Below are 27,789 nucleotides of genomic sequence, written 5' to 3' on the forward strand. Positions count from 1 at the left end.
TACCAGCACTCAGGATGCAGAGGGTGGCAAATCTTTGTGAGTTTGAGGTCAGGTTGATCTACAATGGTGAGCTCCAGGCCAACCAGGGTTACAGGTGAGACTCAGCGTCAATAAACTAAATAAATGAATAAACAAACGAATAAATGTGAGCTAAAAAGATCTTCAGTATTTTTAGCTGTAAAGAAATTATAATTAAAGAGAACATTATGCTCTTGTATTTGCTAATTTTATGTCCATTAGACACAAGCTAGTCACTTTGGAAGAAAAAAAAATCTCAGTTGAGAAAAGGGGCTCCAACAGATTGGCCTGTGGTTAAGCCTGATTAATGATGGATGTGGGAGGGTCCAATTCACTTCGGTCTGTGCCACCCCTGGGCTGATAGACCTGGGTGCTAAGAGAAAGCAGGCTGAGCTCTTCAATGGCCTCTGCATAAGTTCTCTGATTTCTCTGACTTCTGACTTCTCTGGATGGGTGACTACCAGCTGTAACATGGAATAAACTCTTTCCTCCATGAGTTGCTTTGGGTCACGGTGTTGACCACAACAATGGGAACCCTAAGACAGTTCTGATTTGAACATACAAGCCTCAAAACATCATATGGACATAAATACAGACACTTTTTTATGTGTCAGAAAATATGGGTCAGGTGTGATGGCTCTGGTTCACATCCCCAGCACTTGGTAAGGTGGATAAGAAGATTGTTGAAGTTCCAGGCCAGATGGGGCTACACAGTAAAGCCCCGCTTCTCAAATTCAACTCAGAATGAAACTTCAAAAATGGAGGTGCAACAAGGAACGAAATCAATTTTATTTTTCAGGAAACGGAAACACAAAGAGCCACCTGGAGACAGCCATCAAACCCACTTCAAAAGACAAACTCCTGCAACATGGCCGTCCCAAATGAAAAGTCCTGCTTCACCGAATCTCATTAACCAATTTGTTTCCTGTCAAAACTGGTCAGAAGGGTAGACACTAGGATCAGAAAGAGAAGGATGTGCAGGTCCCAAGGTATGATACTGATGAAGAACAACCACAGGTGTGTGCACAGCGCCTGGCCAGACGCTCAGCCAGTACTCTAGAGAGTAAAAGCAAGCTGGAGAAGTTAGGCTGTCTGCTCAAGGTGAGAACTCCAGTGTTACTTACAAAACCCCAGCACTTTCCTCCTCAGCCGCACAGTAGAAAAATTACTGTTCAGGGCCTAAGTTAGAGATCCCCCCGTGGAGCATCATGAACACTAAAAGATGCTAAGGTGTCTGCAGCTGCAGGCAACACGTTCTAGAATCATCAACAGCTTGCAAGTAGCTTCCACTGCAAACCAAGACCAAGAAATCTATGCATTGTTTCCCTTTACCCCATATGCATGCATTATTTCCCTTTACCCCATATGCATGCATTATTATTTCCCTTTACCCCATATGCATGCATTATTCCCCTTTATCTTATATGCATGCATCATTCCCCTTTACCCATCAATATACATGCATTATTTCCTGTTACCTTGGTAACACTTATCCAGACTGCAAGAATATTCTTCCTCATGAAATTTTCTTACCATCAGTGCAATTCTAACTCTTGGCCCTGTCTAAATCCCAAAAGTTCTTTTTTGCAAAAGTCACCCTCTTCAAACAATGTGACTCAAGCTTGACAGTGATTGGGTTCTTTGTGGGTTTTAAAGCTTTTTTTCACATATTTATTGTAAAAATAAATAAATAAAACTTGAAAACGTGAGCCGGAAAAGCAATCCCCCAGAGACATTGGTGTAGTACGCCTCCACACGCATTTGTTTGTACTTATAGTAATGGCAGAATCCAAATAATACGATCAAGCATGATCCCTACAAAAGCACTTAGTGGCTACTTAAAATTCTACTTTAAGCATGCTGTTATTATGTATAAGTTTCTTTTGAAACATTCCCTCCAGGAGAGGAATTTCTGTGACTTATAAAGCAGACCTTCTGTCTGAGAGAGCTGGAGTTTATTTACTGAATTACCAGAAGACCCCTCCCTAAGTTACTGAAGCGTTAAACAGCTGCTGGAGGAGAAGAACTACCCGCCAAGTACAGACCTCTCTGGACTTTGGAGCTCTCTGCGGGCTGTGCAGAGCTCCGGGCTGCAAACTTCTCTGGACTGCGGAGCTAGCTACCTGGAAGCTGTGCAGGATCTCAAGAAAGCAATTTTGTAAGTCCTTGGCTGTGTAGGGTGGGCCTTTGGATAATGCAGCCCACTCGAAGCTCTTTTCATGCAATCTATTTTGACCACGTGTTTCCCCTGCCGCAGCTCGTCCCATATCTTCCCTACCACTCCATCCAACCAAGTCCATGACCCTTTCCTCTTTTTAAAAGTTAGGTCCAAATCGGGCACCCCAAAACAGCAGTGACAATGTCCTGAACAGAGGGACTCTGACTGGGTAAATAGAAGCCTAAATTCAGCACCCCTCAGGAATCTCTTAAGACAGGTTTCTGTTCACCAGGAACCTCTGTTAACCTGCCCCAGGGTCCACCACCTTGGGCAAGGGCACCTAGTTCCCAGTTCAGCCTGTATCCACTCAAAAATCCTCACCGTGATGTCATTTAAAATCCGCTTATTTTCCAAAATTTTGCTTCTTTCTGTCCACCCCGTCCCCAAGAGATAGCCTGGGCACTCTGATGTCCAATAACCTTTCTTGATACCTATGTATAGAGCATTCTAGCTTGGTCATTTTACTGTACCCTTTAAGTTGCCTAAAGAAGGTGAAGCAGTCCTTCAGGCTTCCTGCCACATGAAAGAGTGAGTCTTTCAGACATTCTGCAGGACACAGAAGACAAACTGCCAATATAGGCTGAACTGTCTTTGAAATTTCCTGCTTCATGGGAAAGTCTGCCAGATATTGTGGGTCTATAGGCTGGAGATGGATGCCCCAATGTTACAGAACTTTGGGTGACTGTCCAGGCAGCGAGATGTCTCTGTCAATTCTAGAGTTTTGAAAGTTGCTTACAATGCACTTCCTGTTTACTTAGGTAATATATCCTTCTGGAGTCTTTGATGGAGTTGAAGAATAGATAGTTATAATTATAGTTTTCCTAAGTTTTGATAAAAGATAAAGTAGATGTAAATATTGTAACTGTAATTGATAACTGTTTTGTTATATGTAAGTTTACTATATTAAAGTTAAAAACCTTCCTTTTTATTTAGACAGAAAGGGAGAGGTGATATGGGATTCCCCTCTGTATGCTGTGTATATGTTTTATTACCATTGGTTAATAAAGAAACTACTTTGTGCCTATAGCAGGGCAGAATATAGCCAGGCAGAAAATTCAGAAATAGAGAGGGAAAGTAGACAAAGCCAAAGAGACATCATGTAGCTGCTGAAAGAGATGCTTACCAGTAGGCCACAGCCTTGTAGTGATACATAAATAGAAATGGCTTGATTTAAGATATAAGAGTTAGTCAGGAACATGTCTAAGTCATTGGCCAAGCAGTGTTGTAATTAATATAGTTTCTGTGACTATTTCAGGTCTCGGTAGCCAGAAAACGAACTAGCAGCCTCCTACTACAGGCCCTCACACAAACAAACAAACAAATGGAATACAGGTGGGCGGGGGGGGGGGGAATCAGAAACAAGAATATACAAGCAAAAGACCAATAATAGGCAAAGAACGTCTAAACAAAACAAAATCAGAGAAAAAGTCTACAGAACGTCTAAACAAAACAAAATCAGAGAAAAAGTCTACAAAAATACTAATGAGTTCATTTTGTGTTAACCAACCCTGAAGTGTGGCTAATATCCCCAGTGAGACACCATTAGAGAAAGCTAGTTTTTCCTTTGCCAGCAGGTACCAACTGCAGACAGCTTCTTGGTTCGAGGTAGGAGCGGATGTACATTTTCCCTCCTCTGGCTTGAATCTGTGCAGGCCCTGTATTTGTTGCCACAGCCTGAGTTCATATGTGTGATGCAACCACGTTTGAGTCATTCCTGCACCTGTAGTACCAATAAAATACCCATTGGTTCTTGGGGTGTGATGGCACCCACCTTTAATCCCAGCAGAAATCTGAACTAAGAGCCCAATACAGTCTACATAGCAAGTTCCAAGTTAGTCAAGGCTACGTAGCAAAACTGTGTCTCAGAAGGACAGAGGGAGTGATGTAGGGAAAGAGGGAGGGAGGGAGGGAGGGAGGGAGGGAGGGAGGGAGGCAAGAGGAAGGGAGGGAGGGAGGACAACTCATTGGCTGACCAAGCTGGATTTCGGTGCAATGGTTTGGTCTGTAGTGGGTGCGCCTTCTGGCTGAGTAGTCATGGGTGCCGCACCTCCCATGAAAACTCTCACTTGTGCTTGTGAGATGGGTACAATGTTAAGAGGCTAAATGACACCCTCCAGCAGTCACAACCAGCTGGTGGGTAGGCTGGAGCAGTTCTTGGGTAGCTTGTGAACTGTGTCCTTGCGGTACTATAATGGGATGAACTCTACCCCGGAGCTGTCTCTAATCTCCACAGATTGTATTTCCCAAAGCTTGGGACCTGGAACTACTCCTCACACTAGTTTAGCACAAGCACGACCCCGCCTGGGCTCACTCCTCAATATCATGAAAACAACCTTTAAACTTTCATATGTGAATGGCTCCCTGTCAGACCATTATAAAACCCAAAAGATGGCCCAGTGGTTTCCTTAGGGTACATATTAAATATAAGATTTCTAAGCCAGAAGGCATGCAGCCCACCAACCCTTTGGGGGGCTTTTTATTTGAACTGTCATTTATACTCCAAACAGGTTATTCCAATTACTTTTTATTTTACATACCATTTAAAAAAAAAAGGAAGGAAGGAAGGAAGGGAAGTTTTGTACATACACTGTGCTAGGCACGATGGATACATTCACTAACAAACCAGACAGTGTCCCTGCTCTCATGGAGCTGACAATCTGAGGAGGAAACCATGCATTCCAAACCCACACCAACACCAATTCTTCACAAACTGAGGGGAGCTAAAAAGGCAGAGGAGGAGGCTTTCAAAGTTCATAGCCATCACGGATTGTATATGGCCTGAGTGGTCTGGAGGAGTTTCTGTACGGAGGAAGGTTCTGGGCTAGGAGCTAAGGCTTCTGTTTAAATCAGAGGAAACCAGGTTAGAGTGTGCACTAGAGAACACACGCTAGGCAAGGGGCGAAGCCTGTGAGAGGAGCAGGAGCAGGAGCACAACCCGTTTACAAATACATCAAGGCTTTCTACAGCTCGTGTGTGGACACAGGGGAAAGGGCAAGGCCAGCATGTGGGAGCCAGGCAGCACACACAGTAGGGACATCATACTTGGTGTGTGCTACAACAGCCACAGGTAGTCAAAGCCTCAAAACTAAGTCGAATAAAGCCATAATAGATGCTAAATCGAAAAGAAAATGAATGTCTGTTCAGATTCTGCAATTTTAGAAGATTATTATTGTATTTGTGCGTGCTCACACACATGTGTGCTCTCACGTGTGCAAGAGCCCAAGGAGGTCAGAAGAATGTGCTGGATCCCTTGGAGCTGGAGTTACAGGTGACAGTGAGCTGCCCCATGTGGCTGCTGGGAACTGAACTGGGGTCCTCTTGAAGAGCAGTGAACGTTCTTAGGCGCCACCTCCGCAGCCCCTTGGTGCCCAAGCGTTAAGCATATGACGCTTCGCACCACGTGTAATCATTCAATGAGACTGTACCTAGGACACTTTTTTTGCAGCTTTGATTTTTGGAGATTATCTTCCCCGGGAAAAGTAAAATCAGTGTTGGAATGTTTTAAAAAAATAAGGAAGACATAAAGAATAATTTTTGCACTGATTCTATGTACCCATGTATGCAGGTCGCCATCACAAAGGACAAAAAGGACACTTTTATTGTCTTTTTTTTGGGGGGGGGGGCAGGTGCTTCAGAAAGTTTGTGTTACAAATCACGTCCCTGATAGAAACAAAACCCTCCAAAGGTTTGCTGCTCAGCAGCCAGCATTTAATGACACTCAATTTCCTAGTAGAGAAGATGAAGCAATCGCACAGCATTCTCTATGAGACGCAAGCACCTGTGAAAATGTCATTTATTCTATATGTAATAGCCTTCTCTACCATCCCTCATATTTCTTTTCCCTTTTATAATACATAGAAAATGTTCATCCTGAAAATGCACGTACTAAAAACTACCCCAATAGAATATGCAGACCGACCATTACGTCTGGTCCTTCTTAAATCTCGTTGAACGTTCCAGACCAATTTTCTAAGTGTTCCCTTTGATTAGAATTCTTTAGTAACTCATGCTACAAAAACCACAGGCTAAAGTGGTCTACAAGAACACACTTTTTGTAGGTATATTTGAAATATAAATATATTTTCCACTCTACTATTTTTCTAAATAACTCTTTTGTAAAAAGAGAAAAAAAAAAAGAAGGAAAAAATCTTCATGAAGGTTTCCAATCAGAGATGCACGCTGCCCGTTCTCAAGACAGTCATTTCAGAGTGCTATCTGCAAAACAGAATACAAGAAATTACCAAAAAGAAGGAAGCTTCATGCAGTTTTCAAAATGAAAATTGTAACTTTGTGAGACACAGAGTGTAAAACATTATCATTCTGTTGGGGTGGAGTGGGGTGCACATGTGTGCAGATGGCCACAGAAGAGGCTCCTGGGTCCCCTGGAGCTGGTGAGATACCCAACATGTGGTGCAGGAGAATTATCTGTATTCTGTCAATCATATTTTAATAAAACGCTGATTGGCCAGGCAGGCAGTATAGGTGGGAAAACCAGACAGGAAGTAGAGGTGATGCAATGAGAACAGGAGAATTCTGGGAAGCAGAGAGGTTCCTCTGCCACTCCTGCGCAGATCACTGAAGAGACAGCATGTAACTTGCCCAGCTGAGAAAGGTACAGAGCCATTATGGCTAACATAGATGAGAATAATGGGTTAATATAAGTTATAAGAGTTAACAAGAAGCCTGACCTAATGGGCCAATCAGTTTATAACCTGATGTAGACTCCGTGTGATTTTCCTTGGGACTTGCTGGCTTGTTGGGGTACTGGGCGGGACAGAAACCCCAACAAGCTGGCCCACACACTACAGATGGCGCCCACGTGGATAACTGAATCCACAGAAAGCTTGAGAAAGCTTGGGAAAGAATAGAGTAAAGCATGTTTTCTTGGTAGCAGCAACTTCTCGGGTCTACTCTGCTTGCTAGAGGCAAGCAAATGCTCTCGTCTAAGAGAGGTTTCCTGACTCAGCTTTAGCTGCAAAACCCTGCAGCTCATTAAGAGGTCCTGCCACGAAACACTTACGGTGTTGATCAAAAGCTGAATGCATGCTTTTCGGTTTTCAGCCGTAGCAGGAAAAAAGCTGCACTGTTTTAAAATGCCGGCTATCTGGGCTGTCCTGCCAGAGCAAACTCTGACTCTTTCAGGCAGGCAGTCCGACTGAGTGTGGTCTGTGAGCAGAATGCTGCAGCTTGCTTGCTGGCAAGGACCTTGAAACGCCATAGAGTTGTGGCAGTGAACACAGCTCTGGCTGGTACCTCAGCCTTGAGGCTGAAAAGCTAAGGAATGAGCTGGATCTAGCCGTCAAAGCCACAGCTCTCCATATTGCTTAGTAAATTAAAGACTCATATGGTCAGAAAAAGAAAAATATACAGTAAAGAGAGATTCAAAGAGGAAGAAAACCTCTAAATGGTTTACAGTGTGTATATGCAGGCTAAAAGTTAAAGTTCTTAAAGTTAAAAGGAAAGAAAGAGAGTAGTTGGGTGTGGTGGTACACACCTTTAATCCCAATGCCTGGGAGGCAGAGGCATATTGACCTCTGTGACCTCAAGGTGTGGTAGTACATGCCTTTAATCCCAATGCCTGGGAGGCAGAGACAGATCTCTGTGAGTTCAAGGTGTGGTAGCATACACCTTTAATCCCAGCACTGGGGAGGCAGAGACAGGAGGATCTCTGTGAGTTCAAAGACAGCCTGGTCTACAGTGTTATTCCAGGACAAAGATATACAGAGAGCCTGTCTCAAAAAGTAAAAGTAAAAATAAAAGAAATAGAAGTAAAATAAAGCCGCATAAAGATGGAAAATACACAGAGAATCTTGATACTGTGTGTTATTATGCTCTCTTTTAATTGTTTGAATGCTGAGGAAGGAGCAACAGTCACCAAAAGACATTTGCTTATAAATGCTGCTGAACTAACCCAAGATAGACATTTTGAAAATACCTTGGCTTCAAAACTGAAGTCAAAAGGTATGTTACTTTGGAGAAGAGATTTTGCTTTTGTTTCCACAGAAAATGAGAGGCTATGGATTCATTCTGAATTAAGAAAAATCAGTTTTGATCAAGGGAGGCCACCTGAAAAATCTCTGACAGGAACAGATGGCCTAGATGTCTAAATTCTACATCCAAAACAGATTCAAGACTGTCTCCTGAGATGATCGAGACTCACAGGATACTCCAGTCAGGACTCTAAATTTTCTTTAGGTCCCCATAAGATCATCAGCGCCCCCAACCAGCAGGAAGTAGCCTGAAATACTACGCCCACATTCCCAACAAATGGACTATGGGTATTTTTCTTTGTTTAAAAAAAAAAAAGAAAAGGAGGGAAATGGTGCAGGAGAATTATCTGTATTCTGTCAATCATATTTTAATAAAACGCTGATTGGCCAGGCAGGCAGTATAGGTGGGAAAACCAGACAGGAAGTAGAGGTGATGCAATGAGAACAGGAGAATTCTGGGAAGCAGAGAGGTTCCTCTGCCACTCCTGCGCAGATCACTGAAGAGACAGCATGTAACTTGCCCAGCTGAGAAAGGTACAGAGCCATTATGGCTAACATAGATGAGAATAATGGGTTAATATAAGTTATAAGAGTTAACAAGAAGCCTGACCTAATGGGCCAATCAGTTTATAACCTGATGTAGACTCCGTGTGATTTTCCTTGGGACTTGCTGGCTTGTTGGGGTACTGGGTGGGACAGAAACCCCAACAAGCTGGCCCACACACTACAAACATGGGCCCTGGAAACTGACCGCTGGCCCTCTGTAAGAACGGTGCACACTTTCAGTCACTGAGCCAGCTCTGCAGCCTTTCACTTCAGTTCAACATGAAAAACAAGAGCACCACCCTGCTCTAAAAGACACAGGCTGTTACCCCAGACTCCAACCTATTCAAGTCACAAAAACTGAACATCAGGTGATATGCATATTTGCAATAAATCTTTAAATCATAAGTTTAGTGGCTAAAATCTTTAAAAATAACAGGACACAGAATTACCATGTTTTAACACATATTTATAAAAAATAATATAACCCCTTACTACAGTCTTTAATCTGTTAAGAAGAAATCTGAAAAAAGCAAACAGCATACTGATATTAGGATATCAACTGGACATAGTAGAGTCACCAGGGACATAATGTAATACACATGCTATTTAAACCGAAGAACTGCCAGACAAGACTGGCCTGTGGGCATATCTGTGGGCACTGTCTTGACTGCTACTTGACGCAGTCCAGTGCACCATGGGACTGCATCATGCCAACACAGGCGGCCACGGGCGTTACAAGAAAGGCAGGCAAGCACAAGCCAGTGAGAGGGAGCCAGCAGGCAGCACCCTGCTTCAGGCTCCTGCCCCCACCTCTCTCGATGATGGATGAGAGGAGACTGTGACCTGGAATGAACAGTTTCCTCCCCGAGCTGCTCTTGCCCAGAGCATTTTATCCCAGAAACAGGATGGAGTAGGACACAGGGCAAGACCAAAAGTTACCTTACCTACTTTAACGGGGCGGACTGAGAGAACGTAAGGGCACAGTCCAGACAGCAGGCCACAAGCCCACTTTCTTTTCATTCTCGCATTTAAGCCTTGATATTCATCTTAAATTTTCTGAAATACCTAAGAATTTTGTATTGCTATTTCCAGACCCGTTAGCTCTTAATAATCAAGAAAACAACTGATATCTTTAAAGTCCAAACCTAACTTGAAATGAAATGCTCACAGCTAAAGTTTTCCAGATACAATGTTTCCCTTTCAGTACTCACTCGGTATGAGAAAGTTTTAATTCTTCCCTTTGTTTTGCAGAATAATTTAGATTCCCACCTAAAATGTAAATGAGTAGACATTTTAAGCAACACGAGTAATTCAAATGTAATCATACACATAAATATTTGCATGAAAAGTTATGAAAGACAAAATGAAAAATATATAATCACACTTTAATTTTAGCTTTGTATATTTAAGCTTGAAGTTATATTTTGCTTCAGGTTTTTTAACTGAAACACTGTTAAATGTCAGTATCACTGAAAATTAAGAAAAATTAAAAGAAATTAAAATTTTTTGTGTTATATTCTCTTAAGTATAGCATGCCTTTTAGGGACAAGCAATTAGAAAGATTAATAGACATCAAATTCTTATAAAAAATACACTAACGCATACTAGTATGGACTAGTCAAAAATCTGCTATTTCTCATTCTAAACCAAAAATACTCAACCTTAAAGTGGAAATTAATTTACTTTTTATTTTTAGAAATGAGATTATGAGGGGTTTAGGGATTTTTTGCTAATATACACCTGAGATTTTATATTATGAAACACTGATCTTACTAGAGACAAAAAGGCATAACAGCAATTTTGATAGAGGGGAGGTTCAGAATGTGTGATTATAAACATGAAATCACTAAGTAAAGGCCCAGCCCTTGGGAAGATCCACCAGAGATGAAGGAGAAATCACGAGAGCTGCTTACCTCGGGCACGGTTCACCAAATACAGGCCGACCACAGCTAAAAGTGACACTGGAAAACACAAGGCACCTTGTAAGCAACACGTCTGTAATCAGAATTAACGCATAAACCAAATTTCTCTTCCTGGGTGCAGGGGTTTGACTATATGGTCTTCACATACTCATGTTTTTCAACACTTGGCCTATAAAGAGTGGCACTATTAGGAGGTGTGGCCTTGTTGGAGTGGGTGTGCCCTTGTTGTGGAAGTGTGTCATTGTGCAGTTGGCTTTGAGGTCTCATATATGCACAAGTTATGCCCAGTGTGGGACAGTTCATTTCCTGTTGCTCAGGGATCAAGACGTAGAACTCTCAGCTACCTCTCCACCACCCCTGCCTCCGTGTGGTCATACTTCCCACCATGATAATGGACTAAACTCTGAACTGTAAGCCACCCCCAACTAGATGCTTTCTTTTATAAGGGTTGCCATGGTCATGGTGTCTTTTCACAGCTACAGAAACCCTAAGACAATTGGTATTTTAAAAACACAGGTCTTTGTTTCTGAAAGCTCTCAAGTGCGGCAGCGTTTTCCCTACAGGGAATCACTGCTCTTAGCTCAGGGATGACTCAGCCAGTGAACGGCTGACACCTCACAGGAAGGAGGGAGCCAACACCCCACCCACACACACACATACACAAGCACACACATGTGCGAGCTCCCTCTCTCTCCCTATCTCTCTCTCTCTCTCTCTCTCTCTCTCTCTCTCTTTCTCTCTCTCTCTCTCCTTCCTCACTTCTCGCCCCAGAACTCCAGCCAGCTCCTGGCCAGTTTGTCACTCCACAGGAGTAGGCCTTGCAGGGATTTCTCATCTGACGACACCATGTGCCTTTACAAAGGAGCAAATGAAAATGTCACCCTTAACTTCCCACCCGGAGCCAATTCAGAGCCCCCACGGTGGAGCTTGGCTGCTTGCCCTTACTTGCTGAGGCACATAAACTGTTTACCTTCCTTTAGATGATATGGCAAACCCAACTGTGAAAATCTGCACGTTTTACTCTGTATCATAAGAAATCAAATGCTGCCACATGGCACACTCACAAGAAACACAGGCAATGAAGAAAACCTCCAAGAGCAAGTATCCCCGAGAATCCAGTATCATGCCAGCAAGGATGGAAATGACGGCCAGCCCGAGGTTCTGAATGGATTGCATGCTAGGATTTTGGGATTAAAAAAAAAAATCATTTCATTCTCCAGAGTCTTCATACACAGACTAACTTCATTATTAGTATTAGTATCACAGACCACACATTACAAGTGTTACGAAAGACTCTCAGGCAAGGAGCACATGGATAGATTTTGGGTTTTGGAGACAAGGCAGCTAAGTAGCCCTGGCTGGCCTGGAACTCACTCTGCAGACCAAGCCTGCCCCGAACTCATAAAGATCCACCAGGCTCTGACTCCAGAGCACTGGGATTAAAGGTGTGCACCACCACTCCCAGCAGATTTGGGGTTTCACTGGGACTGTTCCTGATATTCAACCATTGGCTCCAAGGCAAGGGAAGTCTGAAACGCCTACCTGATGAAGGAAAGGGAGAAAGCTGCCTGCACAGCAGTCACCGAGCAGGCACCCCCCTTTGCCTTTGGGGGCCTGGGATACGGATTACCCTCCCACTGAGCAGAGCTCAGATGGACAGGAGTGGCCATGGCTCCTATGGGTTTTAGCTTCCGCCAGCTGTCTTGCTAGGGGCTTCCCTCGCTGGATGGCCAAGTGTAACTAACTGTGTCCGCCTGGACCGAGGAGCACCCAACAGAAAAGAACTCTTCTGGGTATGTCTGTTGGTCATGTCTGGAGGAAGGACTTCAGTGGGAAACCCTGGACATGGGTAAGCACCACCCATAGGCTGGGGGCCTGACGAAAATAAAAGGACCTGTGATGGCTACTCTTGGTTGTCAGCTTGACCACATCTGGAATTATAAAACCCAGAAACAGGGGGGCTGGAGAGATGGCTCAGAGGTTAAAAGCACTGACTGCTCTTCCACAGGTCCTGAGTTCAATTCCCAGCAACCACATGGTGGCTCACAACCATCTGTAATGAGGTCTGGTGCCCTCTTCTGGCGTGCAAGCATACATGGAAGGAATGCTGTACACATAATAAAAAAAAAAAAAAAACAGAAACAGAGGGACACACCATGAGGGAATTTTGCCTAATTTGAAGTAAGGTCCACCTCTAACCTGGATCTTTGAGTTAGGAAGATACCTTTAATCCAGACCTTTGAGGTGGAAAGACCCACCTCTAATCTGAGCTCGCCTTCTGCTGGAAGCCTCTAGAAGGACATGGAAGAAGGAAGCTTCCGCTCCTTGCCTGCCTGGTCTCGGCTCCCTAGCAAGACTATTTCTTCACTGGCATTTAAGCCTACATCTTCAGAATCCAGAGTACACTGAAGACCAGCTGAGACATCCAGCCTCATGGATTGAACAGCTACTGGATTCTTGGACTTGGCATTCATAGTCAGCCATTGTTGGAACTAGCTGGGCTGCTGCCTGTAAGCCACTCCACAAGTCCCTTTCTACATAGAGAGATGTATTCCATGAATTCTGTTACTCTAGAGAGCCCTGAGTAATACAGGAAGAAAGGCCTCAGAATAGGTGTAGGGTGTGTGTGTGTGTGTGTGTGTGTGTGTGTGCACCTGCTTACAGGCTGCCGTGAGGGATCTGCCTCACCACTAGCCTAGAATCAATGGAGTTTAAGAATTATGGATTGAAACCTCTAAAACCAGGAACTAAACTAAACCTTCTCTATTGGGTTGTTTTCCTCAGATCAAGATTAGGGAAAACGACCAGAAACACCACAACAGCTGCTTACAACGGACCAACTGACGTTTCCAGTCACCCGCAGGTCAGCGCTGTCCCAGAACTCTGAGCGTAAGTATAGTTAGGACACACAGAGCATCATGATAACCGACACAGCGGAAGGCAGTGTGTGTGACAGGCAATGAAAATGCAGTACTTACAACCCATACGCAGTTCCCAGCTGGTGTTCCGGAACTACGAATGCCACCATTGGCCACAGAGCACAGGCGAGCAAGGAGTAGGAGAGTCCCAGGAGACACTGGACAGCAGGGCAGAAGGATACAGTGTGTGATTTTCCTTGATAAACATGAGTAAAGTCACATACTAGCTAAATGAAAATGTAAATATGTTTTACTGTAATTAGACTAAAATTTGAAACACTTGGGCCTCTCTCAGTGCTCGGCACTGTCTTAAACATTTTCAATTGTATGTATAAACTGTCTGGGCCACTGTGTAGTCAAGAGCACAGATAATTCCCAAGAAGTTCCTAACCATGTTTCTGGCATGATTTTTACCTGATTTTCCTTAATAACAGATGAAATAATCAAGGCAGCAGAGTGGTGTTATTCTACTGCTGCCCATGTAAGACCAATTCTGAACTGAAAAGCAGAGCAGGGATCCAGCTGTCATCACCATCTGTTAGACGCTATGTGACAAGGCCCTTTCCGCAATTAAAAAAAAAAAAAAGGAATTTGTCAAATATGACGGCAACAGTCCTGCAGATGTGGAACTCTGAGTGCAAGGCCGGTCGAGTCTACATAGTGAATTTGGAGATAACTTTAGCTATATAGAGCAAGAGTATGTCTCAAAAAGAAGAAAAAGCATGATTTGAATTTAAATTAAGTATTACATGTACCTATCAAACTGGTAAATAAGAAAATAATGCTGACACCCAACATTAGCAAGGAAAACGAACACATCCGTGCATTCCTGGCACAGTTACAAATGAGGAAGGAGTCCCTGAGCATCGTAACCTAAGACGTCCCCTGTGCAAAGCCTCCAGGGCAGCGCTCCTCTCCTTAGGACCTGGACGTCCGTGTGGGAGACTTCTGTGGAACTGCCCACTGAGGCCCAGGGTGCTCCAGTGAGAACGGAAAGACACACAGCACTCCAGCCTGTACTCTGAAAACGGACACCAAGAAGACGGCAAAACCTTCATGGACTTTCTGTCACCTTTATTCCTACTAAGAATCAGAGGCAGAAGAATGGCTACTGGGCCAAAAGGTTGGTCACTTTTAATGAAATGACTTATTTTAATGTGGCTCAGAAAAATAAATGGAATTAGTTTTCTAGTCATTTGACTATTTTGTTTCAAATTCTACTTCAGCTTTGGCGGCTCTCTACTAAATAAGCCAGATGAAAACCCATATGCATTAATAATTGATAATCCTTTTATAAAAAATAAAAGTATTTACTTTGTCAAAATTATCATCAACCCTTGGCACTGCCAGTTGGGTTTGCCAGGCACACCAAGCATCCCTGAGCTCTGAAGCCCTGACCATCCCCCGCTAATTACCATAGCGATCCATGGGTTCCAGAAGGTGAAGGCCAGCATCATGTGGGACAGGAGAGTGGTAGCTACTGCACACAGGACCCAGATGATGTTCTTCCCAGTTTTGTCAACCAGGAGTCCGAATACTGGGGACATGGGAGCTGATATGACATACACGATACTGCCCAGAGAGCACAGGAATTAACAGAAGGCCACATAGCATCGCTACAACCAGCAGACTAAGCAAGTCCAGCTTGTTAATTCAGCACTCTTCTCAAATGACCGCCAGAAAAGAGAAAGAGAAAAACCAAGGAGAATTCTTTTGTTTTGGTTCCCCCCCCCGCCCCCCGCCCCTTAATGCAAAGTCAAGTCGCTGGGACTGGGGTCTGCAGTGTTGGGGGGTCTGGGGTCACACAACTTTTCTGGCCTCTCAGGCACAGCCTCTGCTTATGAATACCCCAAATATCACATGCAACAAGAACGTACGGAATTATACCAAATACCTGTTAATTGCACTTGCTGACTGGGGAGAAAATCCAAATTTCTCTATGAAAAAAACTCTAAAATTAAAAAAGAAAAGTGTGCACATTAGGAGAACTACTTTTGCTTCATGAAATAAAGACAAGTTAAAAAATAACTCTAATGTCCAGTGGGCTTTCCTTTCCTGATAATATTCTCCCACTGTTATCTTTTATCAGTCAGGTAGCTCAAGGACTCATGGGACTCCTTCCCTGACTCAGCTATGCCTGCCCACACGTCTCAGAACAACAAAGTAACAGCAGAACGGCCCAGTCCTTTACTGTGCAATAGAGTTCTTGTCACTGTGACTACGTGGTTTTAAAGGTTATAAGGACATAAAAACACAATTCCTGCAAACACATTTGCATTCTCACACCGCAACAGCCAACGAAGGAGGCAAGAAGCAAACGAAGCAAGCAAGAACCTGCCTTGAATCCTGATCCTAAGTCTGGCAGGATTAACCCTAAGTGGCCAGGCACCAAGGCACAACTTCCATTCATAGTAAGCAGCCTCCTGATCCAAGAACGAAAGAAAATTTTAAAGGATTTCTTCAAGAGAATAATGAAAGTATTAAAACAAAGCTAAGCCGGGAGCCGTCAATGCCCACTGTATCCCAGAACATAAGTAGTCTAAATATACACCGTGTCCAGAGTAGACAACCTAACTACAGAAAGTACCCATTCGTCGACGTGACTCAGCTCTCGCTATAACTTACAGGCGGGCGGGCGGGCGGCTGGAGGGTACTCACTTGCCCAGGCCGATGAATGGGAACACCGCTGCGTAGTAGCAGACACAGATGAGGAAGATCAGCCACAGGGGCAAGGAGAAGTCCTTTATGTCAGTCAGCTTAACGACTTCACCTTGAGAAAGGGAAGACATACTATTTCATAAACCTCAGGACCTTTCATCTATGGCCATCATTTTTATTCACATAATTGAACATTTTCCTGGAAAATTCCACAAATAGCATCTCTGAGATAACTTTCAAGTAATAGGAAAAAACAGAAGGTACAGTTGTTCCAGTCTATGGGAACAAAAATCATTTTACTAATATGAAAACAGAATCAAGAATGTACGGTCTGTCAAAACGTTTAAACGGAGGAATACATACAAAAATTTAGATAAGCAGAAATGAATCTGAAAATACAAACATTCAGCACCACAGCACTGTACTCTGGTTATGCCACTGTAAAGATGCTTTAAAGGTGCCTGTTAGTTAGAAGCATCACCTCAGCCCCCGGCATCCTATATCCAGAGAGTCTGCAATGTTCAGGTGGAGGTTCCATCCCAAATCCCCTCCCCTGGGAGTTGCCTCAGTCCAGACTCCACCTCTGAGAAAGTCTGCCGAAAAGTGACCCCTCCCCAGAGATGCTCAAGACCACTCCCACAGGGTATTTAAACTGCCTCCCCCCACCCCCAGAACAAACATGTCCTTTCCGGTAGGTCTTCCTTCCCATCTCCTCTCTGAGGGCCTGGAAGGTCACCTGGGAGTGTTAGTATCCATTAAGCCTGGGCTTTTTCTAATTCGGTTTGATTTGGTCTGATCTGGATTATTTTCCATGTCCTCCATCCCACGCTTCTTCCAGGCTGACGTACCTGTTTTTCCTTGCTCTTTATGAAGGATTTTCTCTGCTCTCCGATCCAAATAGGCAAGGACCAAGGCACAGAGTAGTGAAAGAATGCACGTTACACCCCCTAAATAAAGGAGAGAAATTTTAGAAAAGCTCAAAAGCTGGGGAAAGCTACACCTACACAAAGCAGCAGTGTGGCCACTGAGAAGGGGAAATAGAGTTAGGGCTAAGAAAAGCAGACCAACGCCAAACACACACACAAGAGGGACAGAGCGGAGGACAGCCGGCAAGCAGGGGTCACTTTTAGCACAGTATGGCTCAACAGAAGGTTGGAAACTAGAAAGAAAATGCTGGAACAAAACAGCCTGGGCTTGCAGAGACTGGAGAGAGCGGATGGCTGCTACAGGAAGGTGAAGACAGGAGATCCTCGGAGCTCACTGGCAGCCAGTCTAACTGAGTAACTTCAGTGAGAGACCTTGTCTCAGAACCTCAGGTGGGGAGTGACGGTGGAAGACATCTACCACTGACCTCTGGCCTCCACACACATGTAACATGTTCACCCGTATGCACATGTGGACAGAACAACACGAACACATACATATATCACAGGAAGAGGGGGGAGGAATTTCCAGCTGAGCAGCACACTATGTATGTTCCAAATCAAAGAACGTGTTGTAAGGGGACCCAGTAGACATGGGTTCTGCCCCTGCCACCCACTGACAAGGTGATGGCTTTGGACACAAACTTGGCCTCTCTAAGGCTCAATTCCTCAGGTAAAAAAATGAAAGGCTTTGATTTGATGACGGCCAATTTCTTTTCTACCTTTGAAATTCTTTAAAATTCTGCATGTGGAGAAAACTCAATGGAATGCTGAAGAGCAATGACAGTAAAAATAACTAACTAAGACAAAGCAACTGAGAAGGAGGGTGTGGGAAAAAGCAGCCTTGAGATAGATTCCCGTTAGCCTCGCCCCCACTACCTCTTTAACCGCTGTGTGCGTCAAGTAATTACAAGGAAAAGAAGACATGCGAAACCAAGCTGCCCCTCACTGCTCCACAAGCCACTGTGGGAAGCCAGTGACACCCGGGGCTCGTCACAGTCTGAGATCTGTGCAGAGCAGGCTGACAGGTACACACAGACCTTCATATTCGGCAACTGGCACTGCGGGACTAGGTCAGCGAACCAAGAGACAAGAGGTACCCCCCCAGTATGCAAAGACCCACAAAGACCACTAGTAATGGCAGCAAAGAATGATCCCAGGTTTCCGGCTTTCAACTACGTGGACTTCCCACCACGCCATGCTACTTCTCTCTAGTGGCCTCGCTGGGCCTGCGTGAAAGGATCCCAGCTTCCTCCTGCTGTTCAAGACTGTGAGCTCACCTGGACATACTCCCTGGCTGACCTCACTTCACACACACAGTCTCTTTGAACATACAATATACAACAAAAGCACTGAGGTACACATGGGAAAATCAGGTCCCCCTTCAGAAGTGCCAGTTAAAGAAGAAACAAGGTACATGACTATTTCCAACCAGAAGAACTAGTAAACTATGGAGGCAAAATCACAACCCATAACCACAGTGTCAGCACTGAGTCTAGAGTTCTTTCTCCTTTGGCACAGTATCTCCTACGGCAGGCCTTCAGAGGACAAGACATGGGACAGAAGGATTCACTCACCAATCATGAGTGTCACTCCCAGGGTCAGGTGGCCAGCCGAGCCCAGTGAAGTCTCAATCTTAGTATACAGCCATCCCATGAGGTTCATGTTCACTGTGCTTCCCTGAGGAAGGAAAACACAACATATTCTCAATTATTACACTCTTGGGGGAAGGTTTGCTTATTTACTTATGGTATCTCAGTAAAGGTAAGTGTAACTAGAGTCCACATTACACAGAAAATAACCTGGATTAGATCGAGTCCAGATCACAACACCCATGTAACCAATTATAGCTTGTCTAATTTTTCACTGGTTTTGGCACCCTGCCTCAAAAGTGCTCTACAAAGAAGTAGGCTCCAATGCCAGTGAAGAAATGGGCTTGAAAGCAAGGAGTGAGCAAGCGGGCAAAGAGCAAAGGCTTCCTTTTCCCGGGTCCTTATATAGACTTCCAGCAGAAGGTGTTGCCCAGGTTAGAGGTGGGTCTTCTGCCTCAGAGGATCTGGATTAAAGGTGTGTCTTCCCACCTCGATCTAATCCAGATTATCTTCCGTGTATGCCTAATAACACAGCTCTGAGGAGACAGGAGACTGGAGCCTGCTTCCTATTGGGCCTCACGAGGTCTGGCGCCATACTTACAATTCTGGCCATGCTGAGTTGGAGTCCAAACACCAGGTTTAATTCTTTGCCTTTAAACCAACTCACGGCGTATGTATTCTGGGCAACTGCTAAGGACTCTCCTCCAATTCTAAATGTGGAGGAAGAAAAGTCACAGCTTTGAAAGAAACCCCAGTCAGCAATTTCAACACTCCTGCCCCCAGGAAGTAGGACTTCCGCTCCCTCCTGAATGGCGGTAGGCTGGGGGGCTCCAGCCAAGAAGACACAGTGAATGAATACTGTGTGGTCATAAGCATCCCAAAGATGGCATCGGCCATTTCAGCCCAGCACTCACAGCTGGAGTCCTAAATTACTTTGCACAAACGGTAACCATTCCCATGCTACACGAAAGCAACCCACACAAGAGGTACCACTTGAAAACAAACGGCTTTTAAAGGAACCCAATATGTAAAACAACAAGCTCCAGGTGATTCCAGCCTCTGGCCTTCAATGAATCTCTGCAGCAGAGATCCCAGACATTAGGACACAGACAGCCTACCCACATACTCCACCTGCCACAAACTGTAAACAAAATGTGATGACTGTCTTCTATTGTGGCGTTTTGGGATGATGCGACAAGCTGAGTTCCCGATCATGACACGCAACAAAAGGAACCTGACCTCTACACCATCTGTCCTACACAAAACACTGAGAGGGGAGAGTGTCCTGTGCTCACATTTTGTAAAACTGAAATCTCACTTTTCAGACCAATATGCAAAGCTCTTGCAGAATCAACATTCTTCTACTTCTTGAGTTATAATGTTCTTCCACTTAGCTCCACATGTTTATCACTACCCCTAGAGACCCATTTCAAAGATGTCACCTCCACATCCTAAAACAGGCCTTGCCATGGCTATGTCCTAGTCCAAAGGTATCTTCCTCCTTGTCTACAATAAGTTCCCACACTCTCACTTCACCCATGTGGCCATTTTTAGCCACATTTTTGTTCCAGAATCTTTCAAAGCCTTCTATACATTTTATTTCCTTCAGAGATAAACCACGTGTCTATCCACGTGCCCTTGGTGCCTCTGAAAAAAGGCTTCCTTCTGTCAACTGTATGCCTCAGGGTAGGAAGCTGGAGGCTGGACTCAGAACAGGTTTGTGTAGCAGACACTGAAGTGTTCGTGGAGGCAGTCAGCCTAGAGATACCGCGCTACTTTCAAGACACCTGAACAGTGAGCAGGAAGACATATACGCCACTCACTCAGGAAGAGTAAGACGCTCAGAGTAACCGACCTAGAAACTGATGGTTCATACTTTTGTGAATGAGAATTAAATCTGTCTTATATGCAATCAGGAAAAACATTGTTTCTGAAGAAGCTTATAATACTAAACTCTACAGCTAACCACGATCACTCAAAACACTGCGCCTCAGTTCAAACAAGTAACCAAGAAACACACTTACATATTTAAGCTACATTTCAAGGATGTGAAATAATTCCTCGCTGTCGGAACATGGTCCAAGAATGGAGTCATGTGAGGAGAATTCTGAGCGCTTGTGAGAAAACTCCAAAAAACCAAGAGTCCTATGACCTCAGTTTCTTCAAAAACACGAAAATGTTCTTGAACTATTTTCCTGCACCTCCCAGGAATGGCAGATAGGAGAGAGCTTACTTCAGTACAACTGGCTATTGTTAGTTTAGATGCCTCTATGGAAAAACATGTTTTGGCCACATGTGGCTTGTCAATCATTTGCAGCTCATTCTTGTGATCGTACACTTTACTCAGAGGGTGACTCCTCCGAACCCTCTGAGTGTAAACTGTCTGATGCTCTGAAAAAAGTTATTGCATGAGACTTTAGTCTGCCTCATTTACGCCTACATTCTCCCAGGTTCCACGGCTCTAGAGCAGTAAATACCTCACAAGGGATAATGATGTATTTCTTTTAAATCCTCAATAAAGGACAAGTTAGTGTGGGTCAGTGGATAGGTTGGGATAAGGAAGGCCCTGGCTTTAATCCTTAGCATTAAAAAGATCCTTAATAAACATGCTGAGATAACATGAAATTATGGAATAACTTACCCAAACACAAACCTCCCAAACTCCATCAGCCAAAACGCATTAACTATTCCACCCAGAGCAAAAATAACCTGTAAATAGTAATAGAAAAATAAATTCAGGACATTTGAAAGGGATGAGTAACACAACAAACCCTTATTCTCACACTAATTTTATTAGCCAGACTAGAAAATCTGAGAAATTAAAATATGCATTTAGCAGGACTTATGCTGGCCAGGAGGCAAGCCTCCAGCATAACCGGGGAGGATCTTCCAGATCAAGTTAACCCACGTGCAAATATCCACCCAAACATGGGTGGCGCCATTCTATGAGCTGGGCAGCATAAAAGGAGAAAGCAAGTTGGGCGGGCACCCTGCGGGCACCCTCCCTCACTTTCTGCTCCCTGTGGCACGCACGGCTACAAGCCACATTATACAGTAACTACTCAGCCAGCAGTTCAGGAAGCGACTCATCGGAGCCAAAAGCTTTGCTGGAGGTTTAAACCAAGATGCAGGGCATATTGGAATCATTACCTTGTGAATAAAGTGCCTGCTTCTTGCTGTAAGATTTCTCACTGTAACTATCCCCCTTCTGTTACAAATCTGGGGTTTGTCTCCCACAGTTCAGCACTATTTGAGCTACGTCTGGAGACAGTCACAGTCTAGAATCCTGCTTCCCACTTTCAAGTCTTTGCTCCTGTCTCCTACGGAAGCATAGAGGTCTGTCTTCCTGTATTTTTTTTTTTTATTGGCAGGCATTTGGTCAGCATTTAGGGTCCAGGCAAAATCTCTCCATTTAAGGCATTCCCAGATGTCCAAGGACACAGAATTACTGCATGTCTAAAGCTGATAATTCACAGCTGCTCACATAAACAGAAAAAAAAAAGCATGCCTTGGTTTCACCTCACTTATAGACAAGGAAAGTGATGACCTAAAGCTAACCTTGCATTAAAAGATTCCTAACTCCTCACCTTTACCTCTACCTACTGATGACTTTAGTTCAGGAGATTAACTATGAGTCTTACTCTCAGAAAAAATAATTAACCATCTACACAATGCAGAGGAAGACAAATCTCCACTGGCGCCTCTGATAAGCACAAGCTCAAGAGTTTGCTAACAATGAAGCTTGCTAACATTTGACAAAAACGCTAATGGACCAAGGGCCATAAACTTCCCTCGTCTGTTTATATTGGTTGCCTGGTTACCTACGCCTGCAAGGTTTTGTGGGTCTTTATAACTGGGTAGGAACAAAGAGAGTTAACACAAGTGGGAACAGAAAGGAGCTGGAACAGAAAAGAGCAGAAGCATCCCAGAAATTAGTAGTGATCGAAAAATAGAAGAGAAGAAAATGTAGTAGAGAGTTGGAGTTGGAATTAAAGGTGAGACAGAGAAGTTATAGACAGAAGAATTACAATGGAGAACAAGAAAGAAATAACAATAAAGAGACATGGATAGAAAGAGTGTGCTGTGAGTAGACATCTTAACCTCAGATTTTAGTTCCTTTAGCTTATTGAGGAATCCTTAGAGGGTGAACCTTTAAGGTTCCCAATAAGATGCTGTGTGGCCAGCTGCTACATACTCCCGCCAACATGCCTTCCCCCAAACTGTGGGCCAGAATAAACCTTCATCCCTCCTAAGTGGCTTCTGCCAGTCACAGCAATGAGGTAAGAGACTAAGACAATGTAATTAAAGGCTTAAAATAAATGATTCCACGTGGCCATTCGTGGGCCTGATTAATCAAGCTGGTCATTCATTAAACATATTTTGCTTGGAGAATTAGATTAGACTTCAAAGTCACTGTCAAGGAATGAATAAATATTTTGACCTTTCTTACCTGTCCGACGCAAACAAAGCTGCTGAATATAACCGTGCCCCATCTGTGTGAGAGAGAAAATGTCATTTCTTCATCTTATTGTCAGGGACCACGGAGTCCTAGACTAGCCAGCTGTTCGGGTTTCTTTGCCTCTACACGAATGCTCGCCTGCAGCTTTCCTAAGCCAGGCACTAATTCAAAACCCCAGCATTCTGATGGCACTGCAGAGGTTAGCGACGGCCCGGGCTCACACACATCATTGTTGCAATCTTCAAAACGCTCCCAGGATCAAGCCATTTAGAAATGGAAATTCTTTAATAAACTTCTGTTCAGGGTTTAGAGCTGGGGGCTAGTGATACAGCTTAGCAGCTAAGTGCAGACATCGCTCGGGCAGAGGACCCAAGGTCAGGCAGCTCACAGCTGCCTGCACCCCCAGCTCCTGGGGATCTGGACACGAGCGGCATAAAATAAATCTCTATTTGACGAGTTTAGAATTGGTTCTAGGAAGTTCTACAGTAGATAATTTAAGTGACTATAATTCTTGACAACTAAATACTACTTCCAGAAGACAAATCTTAGGCAAGGTAATGGAGTTCCAAGTCCAACTTTAGTCTAAGTAACAATATTTATTTCACCAGCTCAATTAAAATAGCAGAATGAGAAGCATCTTCAAAAGTCATCAGAGTCAACTGTATTTCTCAAAATACAAAAATCAAAATACTCAAAATCCTTGTAAAATGACCACACCACCAGCTGAATGTTCTCTACAACTGGAAAATTCAATGTCCCCAGATGATTTATATATCACCCCTATGAAAAAGCAAGTTCCTCCTCCAAATAAGTGGGATTCATTTCCCTGAAAACTCAGCTACTTCTACCCCTTGGGACCCAGCAAAAATATTTCCTTCGTACTTAACTATTTAAGATTCTTAAAAGCAAACCCCAAACCAAGCACACGGGAGTGCTTTCAACACACAATCCCTCAGACACGATTTGAATCCACAGGAGCAGCATCACTTCTGCCTTCCGAGGGAACTCCCAGCTGTGTTCACCAAGTCTTCACAGCCAGTGAGAAAGGGACAAAGTGACAAAGCTGACAGGACTATTCCTCTTCAGCCTCTAACATGCATGGCCATAAAAACTTCAATGGCCACCGAAAGGCAGAAACAGAGCGGGAAATTCGTAAGTCTTACCAGAGCTGAGGGATGCCTCTCTACCTATGTGCAAAGACCTTACATCTCCAGCTCTCCTTTCATCTCAGTAGACACTTGTCAGGCAGGAACTGTCACCCTACTTGGCAATCAATGAGGAAGCCGAAGCTTAGGACAGTAGGGACTTTGACCAAATGGCAGTGAGATGACTCACACCTGGCTCGTCTGACCCAAATTAAGAGCATAATTAACTTCCAGAAACGGATGACCTTACTCCATCAGCAGCACTCACTCGACCAGACCTTAACTGACCAACCAAGCCTCAAGGATGAAGTCTAGAGACAAAAAACAAATCTTTGAAAACAGAGCACAAACCTCATGTCCATCATCGGTCACTTCACAAGTCTATTGAGTTCTTCAAAGAAAAACGTCAACCCATTCCTACATTTTTCCCAATCACCAGTTTGCCCACAAATTACTTTTTCTGCAAGCTTACCGTATTCCAAATATTCGGTCTATCAAAAAGCCACCCAAGAGACACAAGACTACATTGGGCCAAGAATACCAGGCATACAGCAGCATGAATTTCGTGGTATTCACTTGCATGTCCTATACGGGAAGAAAAGAAAACTTTTTTCCAAACGGGTTTAGCAATTAACAAATCAAAACAAACAGTGATTACAGCTGTCTAGGGTAAGTCCCTTGAGACTTTTAGGGAAGCTACAACCGTCACAGGCGGGTACGGCTTAACTCCACATACTACAGATCGGGCCTCATGGATTCCTAGACCAGTCACTGGTATGGGGCACAACTCAGTCTCTTTCTATCTCCTACATCCTTATGTCTTCATTTCTGCCTGCATTATGAATTCCTCCCACAGAGAAAAGAATCATCTTTGCCCAGTCTTATGGACCTTGTCCTCTTTAACACCTACTAGAACACAGAAGGACAACCCGTGCCCTTTCCCTCTGCTCAATGGCTTAAAAAAAAGGAAAATGCATACAACAACGGTCTAAGTAACCAAGAAACAACAAATATCAAATATACTTTTACAATTTAAAACCAGACTATGGATGCTGATAGGGACAATACTCAGCAAACGGTACCCACATCTATAAAAGTAAATAACAGAGCTTATCTAAGGACAAAGTCAATCCAGAAATCACATATCCCAGAGGGGTAGGCAGCGGGAGTATAAAATCTCAACAAAAACTGTCATTTTTAGCAACACTGTGAACAGAGCTTACAATTATCCACTTAAAGAATGAAACTATCTGCCATATATGTGTCATCCGTAAGTTCTTTGGGGAAGCAAATATGATCCCAAAAAGCCTGCAGCTTGTGGGTTTGCTGACAACACTAGCATGGAAAGTAGGCGGCCATTTCCGATGGGGCACCCCGAGAGCTCGTGGTACCTCGGCATCCGTAAGTCAGTGCTCCAAAACAAAGAGCAGCACAGAATGTGGAAGATCAACTCACCCGTTTAACCTGAGTCTGGAGGGCAGCAGGGCTGTCATAGCAAAAGTAGCTACCTAGGGAAGAAAGAGCGCATGTGTCAGCCACAATGATCAAGTCTGCACAGAAGTTTCAAGATACAAGGCCTAATTACAAGTCCTAATTAGTAACTACGCTGGGGAGTTTAAGGCTTACACTATTGCTCACGCCATGGAAACGTTTTTAGACACTTCCTCATCTGCCATCCAGAAGAACTTCCACAATTGAGCAATGTGCATAACCAGCAAATAACAGAAACCTAACATCCACTGTTTTTACTCTGTTTCCTTCATGCTTCCCATGCTTATTGCTGTATTAATATATTCATGACATAGCTTCATTTTCCTTTCCTAAACACTAAAAATTCCACATTCTTTACAGTTGCAAGTTAGCTGCCGTCACTTTTCCTGAAAGCAGAATTAACTTCCACTATTCAAACCAAACCAGTATTCGAAACAAATTCTGATCCTGTAAACAAAATACCCAGGAGCCAATGACGACGTGAATACGGTACTAGAAACAAAATACAACAGAGAGACTAATGGATCAAACGAAAATATAACACGGTCTCTTGAGGAGTTAGAAACACGAGTAGGGAGAGAGGTGTTATCCATGACCGGGACAAGTATCTCAACTGTGACTGACAGGGTGGAGGAGGCCCCAAGATAACACTGCCCGTTTCCACACTGACTGCAGACACCCAAAGTTACCAGTACCAAGGTGGGCAAGGACTCTGGCTTCTCAAACCCTTAGCCCAATCTACCTACCAAAAATAAGCTGTCAGCTTGAGTAGGGACAGAATCTTCAAGTGTTTTTGTCTTTGCTTCTTTGTTGCTGATTCTAAACCTAGAACTTCTGGTTCCTGGTTTAGTTTTTAGTAAGATTCAATACCAAGGTTGGTTTGTTGAGACACGATCTCACTCTAGCGCTGGCTATCGTCTGTAACTAGTAGAGAGTCACCTGTCTCTGCCTCCCAGGACCGGGATTAAAGAAGTACACCACCACGCCTGGCTCAGTACCACCACGTTTTAAAGCAAAGGAATGGGTTCCATCGTTCCAAAAGCTAGTCAACAGCGTGTAAAAACTGCAAAGAAACCAAAGCCAAAAGTATCCGCTATACACCAGGAGCCCATATTTCTGAATCTGATCCCTAAAATAACACTTTCAAGTCAATCGACTATTTACGAATCGGACACTTGCAGCGTAAATTTAAACTGTAACACAGGAGGGAAAGATGTTTTAAACAGAATCTTAAGAAACTGCTTTCCGAGGATCAGATTTCTTAAGTGAAACCAAAACCCTCTAAACAAGTGGGGTCCCGCAGGGCTGCTTCACACAGAAAAGGTAAGAAAAGACGCCTAGTGTTAGGCTGCCAGCAAGGTACAGTGAACCCAAAGCCGGTGCGAGAGCTCAAGAAACACCAAGATATGCGCGCGCGGTGGGGTGGGGAGATGTCGCCTGGGGAAGGGATGGAGAGGGATTTGAACACGGCTCAGAAGTCTCCTGGGCACAGTGCTCCGGGGCAAACAACTGAGATTCCAGCTCACCCCCGTCCCCAGGGAGGAAACGGCTGCACTCTGGGAAGTCGCCAGCTCTGTCCCCAGCCCTCGCTCGCGACCACTGGATAGAGGGGGGTCCCACGCCCGGGCGGCAGAGCGGATCCAGGGACTCGAACCCCGGAATCCCTCGATCGTCCTCCCTAGCCCTCCCGGGCTCACCGAAGCCGAGGAAGCACATCAGCAGGAGCACCACGAGCCGGTGCGCCAGGTGGCTGGGGTCGCAGAGCGCGGGCAAAGCGCGCGGGGCGCCCCGGACCGCGCTGTCCCCCTCGGGTCGGTCCCCAAGCAGCGCCCGCGCCTCCTCATCCTCCTCCTCCATCGGCCTGAGCTCCGAACCGAGTGGGAAGCAAAAGCAAGGCTGGAGAGACGGC

General features: G+C 44.4%; 1 protein-coding gene and 1 long non-coding RNA gene across 5 annotated transcripts; one reads left to right on the forward strand and one right to left on the reverse strand.

Annotated features, from left to right (window-relative positions):
* Positions 1-1,947: 1,947 nt before the first annotated feature.
* LOC125393898 (uncharacterized) lies at positions 1,948-15,640 on the forward strand. The gene is made up of 3 exons (XR_007230001.3): positions 1,948-2,176; positions 13,479-13,583; positions 14,047-15,640. It is a non-coding gene; the product is annotated as an uncharacterized LOC125393898 (long non-coding RNA).
* Positions 4,745-27,789, reverse strand: Mfsd1 (major facilitator superfamily domain containing 1). Of its 4 annotated transcripts, XM_048424558.3 has the most exons (16): positions 27,578-27,787; positions 25,845-25,897; positions 24,862-24,974; positions 23,236-23,278; positions 21,427-21,494; positions 19,387-19,495; positions 18,771-18,873; positions 17,119-17,217; positions 16,271-16,382; positions 15,507-15,563; positions 15,028-15,184; positions 13,673-13,770; positions 11,759-11,871; positions 10,686-10,733; positions 9,984-10,041; positions 4,745-6,451 (listed from the first exon to the last, which is right to left on the reverse strand). In XM_048424558.3, exons 1-16 carry the CDS (start codon positions 27,735-27,737, stop codon positions 6,448-6,450), a joined length of 1,395 nt encoding a protein of 464 aa, XP_048280515.3. In that variant the 5' UTR covers positions 27,738-27,787; the 3' UTR covers positions 4,745-6,447. The 4 variants fall into 4 exon arrangements, with proteins under 4 accessions (XP_048280515.3, XP_048280516.3, XP_048280518.3 ...); XM_048424559.3 differs by lacking the exon at positions 4,745-6,451 and having other exon boundaries at positions 9,980-10,041; XM_048424561.3 differs by lacking the exons at positions 4,745-6,451; positions 24,862-24,974 and having other exon boundaries at positions 9,980-10,041; positions 25,845-25,893; positions 27,578-27,789.

This window comes from Myodes glareolus, chromosome 20 (genome assembly GCF_982192425.1).
Source record: "Myodes glareolus chromosome 20, mMyoGla1.1, whole genome shotgun sequence".
Classification (NCBI taxonomy): Eukaryota; Metazoa; Chordata; class Mammalia; order Rodentia; family Cricetidae; genus Myodes; species Myodes glareolus.

Excerpts from the sequence above, each read along its gene's own strand:
- Mfsd1 (XM_048424558.3), bottom strand. The coding sequence starts at position 27,737 with ATGGAGGAGGAGGATGAGGAGGCGCGGGCGCTGCTTGGGGACCGACCC. Across the intron at positions 15,564-16,270 it reads CCATTCATCGGCCTGGGCAA|AGTTTTTTTCATAGAGAAAT; the intron begins GTGAGTACCCTC and ends TTTTAATTTTAG. Across the intron at positions 10,042-10,685 it reads TTTGGTGAACCGTGCCCGAG|GTGGGAATCTAAATTATTCT; the intron begins GTAAGCAGCTCT and ends TTTACATTTTAG.